The sequence below is a fragment of the Pygocentrus nattereri genome, chromosome 14 (assembly GCF_015220715.1).
Source record: "Pygocentrus nattereri isolate fPygNat1 chromosome 14, fPygNat1.pri, whole genome shotgun sequence".
NCBI classification, from domain to species: Eukaryota; Metazoa; Chordata; class Actinopteri; order Characiformes; family Serrasalmidae; genus Pygocentrus; species Pygocentrus nattereri.
In genome coordinates, this window is record NC_051224.1 from 15,080,001 (window position 1) to 15,092,500 (window position 12,500).

The 12,500-nt window shown below is 40.4% G+C and overlaps 1 protein-coding gene across 1 annotated transcript in view; it reads left to right on the top strand.

Moving 5' to 3' along the window:
- The window catches only part of si:ch211-210g13.5 (inactive phospholipase C-like protein 2), a 132,767-nt gene that overhangs the window by 482 nt on the left and 119,785 nt on the right, over positions 1–12,500 (top strand). Inside the window, exon 1 of the mRNA XM_037544766.1 lies at positions 1–62. This exon is cut by the window's left edge and continues 482 nt beyond it. Coding sequence (XP_037400663.1) covers positions 1–62 — 62 coding nt within the window. The remainder of the gene's footprint in view (positions 63–12,500) is intronic.

The following is a 12,500-nucleotide window of genomic DNA, read 5'->3' on the forward strand; positions in this document are numbered from 1 at the left end:
GTCGAGACACGTCCGCCGAGAGGAACCAGCCGAGCGGGAACCCACCCTGTGGGATTATGAAGGTTAGTAAGCTGCTTCTCACTGTCTGTCTGTTCAACTGAGGTGCAGTAACGTAACGTAACGCTACCTCCTCGGACTCGCTGAGATGCAGTAATTATCTCAGGCTACTGTTACTGTTTCAAACTGAGATGTCATCGCTCAGAAGCTGCAGTCACCGTGTTTAACTCATATGCAAGAACTCTGTAGTCGCTGTATTTCTGCCTAAGATGCAGCAGAAGTCATAGTCGGTGTTTTTACCTGTGGTGCAGTACCTGAGAGGCTACAGTCAGTCAGTCTGAGATGCCGTAGTACAGAGACGAGTCACTGTCTTATTAACTGAGAGGCAGTAACTCAGATGCCTGAGTCACTGTGTTGTAACTGGGATTTAGTAGGTTAGAGGCTTTAGTCACTGACTACGTGAGACGTAGAAGCTGTTATTATTGTGTTTTACCTGAGATACAATAATTAGCTCAGAGGCTGCTGTAACTGGTTTTTAACTGAGATGTCATCAGATACTGTGGTCACTGTGTTTCTACCTAAGATGCAGTAGAAGCCATAGTCAGTGTTTTTACCTGTGATGCAGCACATTAGAGACTAGAGTCAGTCTTTAACCGAGATGCCATAGCATAGAGACGAGTCACTGTCTTATTAACTGAGAGGCAATAACTCAGATGCGTTAGTCACTGTGTTTTAACTAAGATGTAGTGGCTCAGAGGCTTTAGGCACAGACTACCTGAGATGTAGTAGAAGCTGTGATTGTTGTGTTTTATGGTGCAGTAAAGGGTACAGTTGGTCCTTTTTTTTACCTGAGATGCAGTAATTGGATGAGAGGCTACTGTAACTGTTTTTAAATTGGGACATCATCGCTCAGAAGCTGTGGTCATTCTGTTTCTACCTGAGATGCTGTAGAGGCTATGGTCATTATCTTTACCTGAAATCCCTTAGAGGCTATCTGTTTACCTGAGATACTGTATATTAGAGATGCTTTAGTCAATGTTTTAACCTGAGATGAAGCACATTGAAGGTTCGAGTCAGTCTTTAACTGAGATGTCATAGCACAGGCTATGATCAGTCTTTGCACCCGAGATGCAGTAATGGCTATGGTCAGTCTTTGTACCCAAGATGCAGTACAGGCTAATGTCAGTCTTTGTACCTGAGATGCAGTAGAGGCTGTGGTCAGTCTTTGTGCCCGAGATGCAGTAGAGGCTGTGGTTGGTCTTTGTGCCCGAGATGCAGTAGAGGCCATTGTCAGTCTTTGTACCCAAGATGCAGTAGAGGCTGTGGTCAGTCTTTGTACCCGAGATGCAGTAGAGGCTGTGGTCAGTCTTGGTACCTGAGATGCAGTAGAGGCTATGGTCAGTCTTTGTACCCGAGATGCAGTAGAGCATATGGTCAGTCTTTCTACCAGAGATGCAGTAGAGGCTGTGGTCAGTTTTTGTACATGAGATGCAGTAGAGGCTATTATCAGTCTTTGTAACCGAGATGCAGTAGAGGCTGTGGTCAGTCTTTATAATGGTGGTGATAGGAATCAGTCTACAACACAAATATAGCCATTTTACTTACTATATAAAACCTCCAGTGAATCTACATATGTCTTCAGAGTTTATATGTGTAATATTGACGATGGTAAAATAATGGTCAGTCTGAAAAATTCTTTTTCTTTTGGGGACTGTTTTGCTGTAGGATATCCTTCTTGTATCCGTCCACCATGAATGTATTAATATACGTTGATTAAAATACATTTTGAATCAAAACTTTGTAACCCAGCTACTGTAAAATCAGTGTTTCAACGTATCAGGCAGCATATTCTTAAGCATTTTGTAATAGCTTTCTGTGAGGGAGCTTTTAGAGGTGGACGTCGGGTTCCTGTCACCACCACTGTGACGAATTCTGACTCTGTAAGTTTCTCTAGAATGGAGAATTTCACAGCAAACCACTCTGAATGACTGTTGACACGTTAGCCTTTTAATCATGCAGAAATTTAGAAAAATCTGTGAAGTGCAGTAGTATTTTATGTGGGTTGTAGCAGCTTCAAGACAAGTCACTGTCATTAAACTGAGATGCAGTGCCATAGATGCTGTGGTCACTTTGTACCCGAGATGCAGCAGAGGCTGTAGTCCCTGTGTTACCTTAGAATATATTAGCACAGAGTCTGTAGGTAGGTCACTGTCCTATTATCTCAAATGCTGTAATGTTATAGTCATTATTTAGTGCATAGTCTAGTGCAGCAATTAGCTCAGAGGCTATAGTCACTTTTTAACCTGATATGCAGTAGGCTCAGAGGCTATATTTATAATCCTTTAAACTAAGGGGGAAAAGAAATGCCTCAGTCCCTGCAGCTGTAGCTAACTTGATTGCAAACAGCTAGCAAGTAGTAAATCTGCAGCCTTGCTGAGTAACAGATCATCAGCGTCCATGAAGCCTGACACATGCATTTCAGGGGCGTGAGCTGTGACTGGGCAGATTCTGCAACACTCAAGATCATATATTATTTTATCATGTCATCTTCATGAGCGCTTTCCGGTCACAGCAGCTTCTTTCTTACTACCTGACAGAGGAGGGATTGATATACATCTGCTCACTGCTACAATTTGATGTAAGCTCAGGATACAGTAGTGATGCTTATCTCACTTCTACCACTGCTCTCTGTGGCATAGCCTAAGACTTTGTTTTGCCTGATACCAATACACATGGCATTTTTTAAAACAAGTTCACTTTATTTTTACTTAACCATGACATGGTTTAATCAGACATGACAATTACTGTAAACCTCTATGTTATATTAGCAGTGTTATGTGAATGTAACATTAGGAGTCTTGCCCAAGGCTTGGTATAGCAATTTAGCCATTCCTCTCTCAATTGGGAGTTGAACTGACATGGCTTTAAATGGAAAGTGAAAAGAGATTTGAAATGGACCAATGGATCAATCAGATTGATCGATCAGTTGACCCATGGCTTAAGAACTGTGTGACGCAGAAGCTTTGTTGTTAAACTAATTAAGATGGCCAGGATTGGATAGACAAATTAATCATCCATCACTATTGGAACACGCACATGCACACACGTGCACACACATGCAGGATAGAATATCCAAATTGCTTTCACTCTCATGCTCACTCACCCCTGTGTCACACGCACAGTCACCATTAGCATCTGGCTCATTGTTACCACTCGGAGAGAGAGAGGAAGAGAGACATGAAGTAAAAGGGAAATGTACAGTCAAATGTAAAAGATTGAACCCTCTCAGTCAAATTACACTTATAAATTAATTTTCTAATTTGAAATGAGTACAGTTCTCCTCTATAGGGAACCTGCAACATTTTAGTGTACAATTTCTATTTATTTGCTGAGTTTAACACACATAACACATGAAATATGCCATTACTTTTAGCCTCAAGCCACATTTTCTGTTTTATTTTTTCTCAATAAGTTAAGTTCAGCAAATAAACAGTAATTATGCATTACAATGTGTGTTATCTGCAGAGCATGTGTTAACTAATTTTCACTTTTAAAATCAGTAGAATGGGAAAAATGGTGCCAGGGACATCTGTCTTTTCCATATAACTCTATATATAGACGCGTGTGAGGAAGCTTAAGCATTCTTCAAACCCTTGAAATGCACCCTCGTCCATAATTCACAGTGAGCAATAACAGTAGTAATTGACTGGTAGGTGCGTAACGGTTGGGGCCTGGCTAATGTTCTGGTCAGCTGATAATATTGGCCAGTATTGACGACCCACATTCTCAAAAAAAAAAGGACTAATCTTAAAACAGTTGGGAGGAGCTAAATGTGACTGACCCACTGTTTTATACTCACCCACTGTTCTATTACAACAGTACAAGATAAACTGGTAAATTTGAACACGGTCACGGTTCAAACAACAAAATACATGTAAAATATATCGACCTAAACTTTACCAATGAGAATAACATAACTTTTAACAAAACACCTTTCCGTAAGAGAACTAAAAACATTAAATAAATAAAATAGGTAATTAATTAACGTAATTGACAGAAAGCAAAACTCTTATTATGGCAGTCAGTATTGGTCAATATATTGGAATGTTTAGCCTCTCAAAGTCGGTCTGGTTTCAGTTATAATATGTTTATATTGATTTCATTCAGTTAACGATATGCTCAGCTCACGATTGCTCTCTGTTGACAATACTGGATTTGCGATTTGATATTTTGAATAAAATTGCAATGAAGAGGTTGACTTATGACCTTTGGTGTTTAAACACAGCCAACCAACTCCAAATGATGACTTTACAGGAGAAGGAAAAAATCTACTGTACTTTTAATGTAAATCAATGGAACCAGAATTTGTTTATCCAAGTAATTTTGGGCCAGTTATTTTTATATTTATCATTTATCATTAAATTAGCACATAATGTGAAGGACGAAAGGTACTTTCCAATCAAAAATATAAGTATAATGTACATTGGCCAATACTGCCCATCTCCATGATGCATGTTGTTACATTTGTGTATTTACTACCTTTTAGTAATAAAAGTCTATTTGTTTTGGATGGTTTACTTATCTGAGGGTACATTGATGGCACAGCAGCCCCCAAACAGCGTCACATTGTCATTGGGTTGATTCAGTTTGCTTAGCAACTGACACGAAGCAGCACGTTGTTCTGTCACTTGCTGCCTTTATCGAATTCTGCTGCGGCTGTGTGGGTGTCTTTGGCACTGGCACAAGGGAGCGAATGATGGGGAAAAGAGTGTAAGGGATGAACAGGCCGCCAGTTTTGTCTTCAAGGCTGCTGCGTTCAAGGCCGCTATGTGTATGTTCCGCCTTGCCGCCGGAGGGACAAGCCCGAAAATAAACAGTTCCTATTCTGTACCCCAGACATGCATGAAAGTCTTCCTCTAATAGTGCTACCCCAGGGTACTGTTGTGATGCTCGCCATTCCAACCCCGACCCCCTGTCTGTGGTCCAATAAATGCAAACGATTCACAGAAAATTGCTCTGGAGAAAATTTGTGAAGAGTGTAGAGTGGAGGCTGAACACCAGAAGGCTCAAATCAGCCCTGCATTACTCCTCTGAATTAGGAAAAGTTACAAAAGCTCTGCTTTACTGAGCTGGGCTACTTTTCCTTTGTGTAGATTGTAATTTACACAGTTTTGCCCATGCAGTCAAACTGAAAAATATGCTGTGTCTAAAATTTGCTTCTTTAGTTTTGCACTGGAGCTGCAAGTCTAAAAGGTAACAGAAGCTCATAATTACTAGTTAGGATCGAGCACAATTGTGACATACTGTTATCTATAAAAACGGACAAGAATACAAACAAAACTTGGGCATCAAGATGGCTAATACTGATGATTTAGCTGTACAGTTTGCTTTTGTACATTTTAATAGCTAACAGTATGCCTTTCACCACCAATCAAAAGTTTGGATACGTTTCTCTCTTCTCTCTTTTCTGTTTTCCACATTTTAGAATAATATTTAAGACATTAAATCTATATAATAGGTTTTGTATGATTACTCCAGTCAGAAACATTAACTATGTGCCAAATAGGGCTATTTAGACCCTGCCCTATCTTATTAGAATATAACTGAATGGCTAAAATGCATTAACATTCAAAATAAATAGTGTCTTTTTGATTGAGCTCTAAAATCTGTGTAAAGCTTGATGCTGTTCCTGTAGGATCACATCGTTATTGTGATAAAATGTGTTATTGTGATTAAACAGCTTCTTGTCCGAGTATATTGTGGATGTCGTCTGTACTTAAAGAACACTGACTAATTGTGTCTCATTAAAAAGAGACTATAATTAGTCCTGTTGCATGTAGTTCAGTGCAGGTGTGTGTTAAATAAAACTCATTGTATTCATTGGTTTTAAATTTTTAAATGTGGCATCACTAGTATATTTTGTCCAAGTGCCAAAACAGTGAGATGTGTATTATGTATTCTGAAAATGTCTCTAAGTATTGTGATGATATTTTTCCCCATATCACCCATCTCTACTTGAATATGCATTTTTCATTGTTAACATGTGATCTGCATGTAGAAAAGCAAAACATTTAGAACGTACTGGCTTTGGATTAGGAAAACCATAAAATTGGGTGCATCCAAACTTTTGACTGGTACTGTACGGTGTCAGCAGGTCTATTTGAGATTACTTAACAACTCAACACAGTTTGAGGCAAGTATGTAATGATTAAGATATGCAGTTTTGCACAATGCTGATTAATGTGTTTGGCTTTTCACCGCCACATTTGCCTTGTAGCTCCACTGTGAATCTAAATAATTAAAGCATTAAAAGTGTCTCAGCTGATCGACCATACGTGGAGTGAGGGGAAAGTCGGATAAACTTGATTTTTCACTTAACTATTGCTTTGAATGCTTAATAGGATCAGGCATGCTGGCTATGTGTTTTCATGGCTCTGTTAAAGCTCTTTTCTGTCACCCCGACTTGCTGAGACACATCCACTCTCTCTGAAAGCCTGAGGCTACAGCTGACAGAGCGGACTATGGATGGACTAGAACATGCTCGCTCTCTCTCTCTGTCTCTCTTTAACACTTTCTCTGAGTGAGACACTCCATCTCACTTGGCAGTGAGGTGGAACAGAACAGTTCAGACAGGGACCAGCGTTGCACTATTAATCTTATATTAATTGAAGTATCAATTTGTATCTGCAATTAGTTCATCCCGAATAGGCAGAATTAATGTGTTGCTTTTAGCGGTATGGCTGCTTGCATCAGAGCCAGACAGATCCAGCTATAAACAGAACTGCTCATTAAATGAATGTGTTTTGCACCCGTAGAGGATGTCAGGAGGTGCATTTATTTAATCATCGATAGTGATCTGAATGGAATAGATTTTGGAGCCCTTTATCTGGACAGCTCGTGTGAGAACACGTGACTTAGGGACACTTTCTCCTCCATAGCCACCTCTTGGTCACAAGACTAGTGTCTACAGCCTTATGGCTAATGGAAAAGTATGTTTCTCGATTTATTTATTTAGCCACTTACATTCTTTTTGTATTTTATTTTCTTTCTTCAGATCCACTTATAACATTTTTATTTTATGTTCCCAAAGCACTCATTCATTTTTACATGACCATGTTCAACCCCTCTTCATTAAACACACTGTCTGTCCATTTCACACCAGACACAGTAACCGTGGCCTGTAAAGTGCAAAAATATGCTTTGAATTTGTTTAATGTGTATGTATGCTATAATGTACGGCCTAGGCCAGTGATTGGCAAACCAAAGATTAAGAAGAGCAATTTGTCCTTTCAGTAAAAATCAAACCACCATGGGAGCCACACTATGCTATGTCTGTTTTACCATTGTGGCTCTAAATTTGCCTCGGTGTGGGCTAATGTGCTAGTAGAGGCTAACAGTATAATGTAAACAAAAAATACAAACTTTGCTCTGATTTAAGCTTTACTTCAGCTATAACTGCTTTTCTCACATCTCCAGCAGGAAACTTTTCCCAAAATTAGAATACTTTCTTGTAAAAGCAATGTCCCTCAGTGTTGGATTTTTTTTTTTTTTTTTTTGAAGCTGAAGTCAGCTTGTCGTTCGTTAGCTTCTTGTTTGAATTTCCCTGTTCCACCTTAAGGAGGAGCCAGAATGTAACTGCTGTACCATTTAAGGAGGAACGGGACAATTACAACAAGAAGCTGGCGAAAGAGAAACTGACTTCAGCTTCGTGACTTTTTAGTTTTTGAGAGATTTGTATTGCAGATTAAGTGTTTCAGGAAACCAGCTGAGTGCTTCCAGACACATGTAAGTCCATTCGACTCCAAATTCTTGATGTTTGTCTTAAATATGTCTCTTTGCTGTTTTATTAGCTTCTAGCTAGACAAGATTATTGTCATTTTGCATTACGTGAAAATGCAATGCAAACAGAAACCTTTTACCCTGTGATGAGCTTCACAGAGTGGTTCCATATTACCACGCATCCTGCATCACATCTGGCGTGAAATGGCCTTAAGACTGATATAAATGAGCGCTATTCTGATTGGCTGTCTTGTTTTGTGTCTGTGTCTAATCCAGGCTAAAACGCTCCTTATAACATATAACCATGTATAAGTGTTGCACACCCCCACGTGACCCGGCAACTCTTGCGTTCACATTCCCAAGGTGATCTGTTTTGAAGAATATACACAGTATTTTCACATGTGAAAATAACTGCCACCACTACACATCGTAATAGTTATACATGCTGTATTCAACACAGTTTGTGCCTACATGGTTGTCATCTGAGCTTCTAGCCAGTGAGGGTGAGGCTTAGTCATCATCAAGCTGTTTCTTAATGCACGCAGCCACATGTCTACTATCTTATTGTTATTCTGCTGTACATTTAATTCACATTACTAAGCAAATCACATTACTAAGCAAATTTCATAATAAAAAAAATATTACAGTTATGCAATTAACTGCATTTACATTTGACTTGTATTCTGGATCAGCAGGTCCACATTTGTACTTCTGAATTTATTCAGTTTGTTTTGATGTCAGACAATGACAAAACCCAAAAGATGTTTTATTTTTCCACAAAACAAGGCACTGTGTACGACAATAATGTTTCATCAAATTCATATAAAAATCATAATATCTTCAAGTGTGGTATTAATTGGAAGTTTAGATCCTGCAATTTCCATTGTTTTCCTCATTTCTGTGAGCTACCATTGACAAAAAATTAAACTAAATGTAAGAGGCAAACACCACTGGCGACCTATGAGAATTTAATAAATAAGATAAGTAGTCTTGAGAATAACTAATATAATCTGTTGATAATGTCACACTCCACTGTGTGTGATTAGTCTCAAATGCTCTTGCTGAGTCTCCTTTGACCCTTTTGTATGTTTATGAAGCCTGACAAAGGTATTGCAGAGGGGCTGGGCTTCTGTTATGCAGCAATCAGGTATAGTTGCAATTGCAATATCACTCAATTTTAATTTTAATACCCTTTTAATTGTGCCACCTTGATGAGGACCAGCTGTGCAAAACTGACGTATTTAGTTGGATTCTTATTTAGACAAGTCTGTTGTAATCTTGCCACTTGCCCTGTGTGGTAAGTGAACGCTAAAAATCGCTAAGAACACTTTTGTGTTTCCTGCTGGGCCTTTTCATTCAGCTCCATTAGACATTCATAATACTGTGCATGCTTTTCCCTGAACTCCTTGTACTCAGCAGGGTTGAGAGAGCTGCTCATAATCAGTCTAAAGCTTATACTCTAGATCCACATGTGGTGAATGAGATAAACACTATGGCCACCCATGTAGGATGTAGGTATGATTCAACTAGCACCAACCTTGAGCTGTTCTGATGTAAAGTATTTGTCAGATCCACTTAAACAATTAAAAACAGTTTCGGCCCACCCTTTGCAGCTATAACAGCTTCAACTCTTCTGGGAAGGCTTTCCACAAGGTTTAGGATGATGGACGAGAAGGCCTGGCTCACAGTCTCTGCTCTAATTCATCCCGAAGGTGTTCTGTTAGGTTGAGGTCATGGTCTGTGAAGGCTAGTCAAGTTCTTCCACACCAAACTCACTTTCCATGTCTTTATGGACCCTGCTTTGTGCACTGGTGCGCACTCTTGTTGGAACAGGAAAGGGCCATCACCAAACTGTTCCCACAAAGTTGGGAGTATGAAATTGTCCAAAATCTCTTGGTCTGCTGAAGCATTAAGAGTTCCTTTCACTGGAACTTAGGGTCAAGCCCAACTCCTGAAAAACAACCCCACACCATAATCCCCCCTCCACCAAACTTTACACTTGGCAAAATGCACTCCGACAAGTACCGTTCTGGCAACCGCCAAACCCAGAATCATCCATCGGATTGCCAGATGGACAAGTGTGATTTGTTGCTCCAGAGAACACATTTCCACTGTTCTAGAGTCCAGTGGCGGTGCTTTACACCACTGCATTCCATGCTTCGCATTGCGCTTGGAATATTTATTAGTGAGGACATTTCACGACTGGACTTGTTGCACAGGTGGCATCCTGTCACGGTACCAAGCAGGAATTCTACTATCCAGATACCAAATGCTTCATTTTATGGATGTTGATCAATTGCCCAATCCCTTACGTACAGCTGAAAAATGATTGAAATCAGCCCGGGGATGGGTCCAGAGGTAGGGTCACAAGGATGCTGTCCCCAGTCCAAGCACAACATGACTTACCAAATATAACACACAGAAGGAATTCTTGTAATGGTCTTTATTTGTAGTCATTTTTGAGGAGGGGTCTCAAAAGTAGATGTCTGTCAAATTTCCTGCGTGCTGACCCTTTGGTCTTGATATGTTAAGCAATAGATATTTAACCAACAAGTCAAAACACGTGGAAAACATATATTTAGTATTTGCCCTGGGCAATATGACAGTTTGTTTATTGTTATTACAAATTCTGTAACAGTATGTCACAACTGTGGACATGGGCAGAACTTAACACACTTCCCAACTGCATGTTTGATTACAAAGAAACATTGCTAATTATGCTCTCTTTGCTCTACAGATCGTTGAATGCATGGTTTGGGTATTTTTTAAATATGGCACAACTTTGTCTGTTCCAACTTATCTGATGTTGGAAGCATTTTTTGGCATAGTATTTATAATTTATATTATTTTTTTCAAGAAAACTTTTGAAAAATTCTGGTGCTGCATCATTTAAGGTGGAATGGGAAATTTAGCTAACTAGCTACCGAGACATCAGCATGTTTGTTCAATGTTTGTTATGAAGAAAATGACCACAATAGATTGAAACAACATGAAACTAAGAATACAGTGGTTATAATTTTCAGTGGAGCAAGTGCTTATAGTTGTGGGTTCATTTGGTTGCTTGTGCAGCCACCTTGCCTGTTTTTTTTTTTTTCTTGTAGCGCTCAGTTATGAGTGTGCATCTAAAAAAAAAAAAAAACAAAAAAAAACTTTGTTTGGAGGGCCATGTAGCACTAACACTTCACCCCTCGATCTCAACAAAAATCAGAAGACCCTACCTCTAGACGTGAACGTGCAAAACGGAGGGGTAAGGGCTTAGTTGTAGGAGTGAGGGGTGAAATGGGATTGAGTCTGTTTATGATGAAGCTGGAATAATGATTTAGTTGATGGAGCAGTATCCAGCAGTAAGTAATACGAGATGCACTAGCTTGTTGCTAAGCTAACATGCTAACAGGCACAACCATGCCCCTGTTCAGATGTAATGGGGTTTGGCTTTGGTGATGTAATGGTGCCTCTTTTCATTACAGTGTGGGTGAGGAGAACATATGGAAGCAATGTGTGGAAATGCACACATTCGCAGGCTCAGGAGCGGCATGATGAGAATCTGGGTCAGTGGTCTCTTGTGTTCACACTCTGCCTCAGCAGAGACATCAGACAGCCTGAGTATGTGTTATTGGAGGGGATGTACAGCGAGTTAGAGGCGTGTGTGGTCTATAAGTGATTAGTTTAACGCTGTACTACTTGCTTATTAAAAGCAGCTCGGCTGGGTGTGAGGCACAACGAGCTTGTGTGTTCCGTCTCTGATGCTTCTGTCTCCCACAGTTACAGTGCTGTCAGAGGACACTGTTCACTCACGCTGTTACAGCACCCGGGGACAGCCGTGTGTGTCTGTGCCAACCATCGGAGACAAACAGAAGAGGCCTTTACCAATGCCCATCTCGTTTACACTAATGACTCTCTCTCTCTCTCTCTCTCTCTCTCTCTCTCTCTCTCTCTCTCTCTCTCTCTCTCTCTCTCTCTCTCTCTCTCTCTCTCTCTCTCTCTCTCTCTCTCTCTCTCTCTTTATTCTTCTCTCACGCTACTCTCTGTCACGCTTCTCTTTGTTTTTCTTGGAGAGAGAAAAAAAGAGTGAACGTGAGATACAGAGAGAGACATAAATACACAGTGATACTGAAAGAAAGAGAGAGAGACACACACAGTGAGAGAGGATAAGAGAGAGCGAGATATATAGAGAAAGACAAATGGAGAGAGCGAGAGAGAGAGAGAGAGACAATATACGAGTGAGAGATGGTGAAAGAGAGACAATAAGAGAGAAAGTGAGGGAGAGTGAGGGACTGAGAAAATAAGATAAGTGAGAAAAAGAGAGAGAATCACACGTCTGGCGGTCTTTTGTTTAGTGTGAGATCTGTCCATTCTTTTTGCTCTCTTATAGATCTTCATAGAAATGACCTCATGTGCTCTTTTGCTCTCTCCCTCCCTCTCTCCCTTCCTCTCTCCCTCCCTCCCTCTCTCCCTCCCTCCCTCTCTCCCTCTCTCTCTCCCTCCCTCTCTCCCTCCCTCTCTCTCTCCCTCCCTCTCTCCCTCTCTCCCTCTCTCCCTACCTCTCTCTCTCTCTCCCTCTCCCTCTCCCTCTCCCTCTCCCTCCCTCTCCCTCTCTCTCCCTCTCTCTCCCTCTCTCTCTCTCTCTCTCTCTCTCTCTCTCTCTCTCTCTCTCTCTCTCTCTCTCTCTCTCTCTCTCTCAGGAAGTGGCTTTGTAATCCAGCAGCTTCCATTCCATCTCTTAG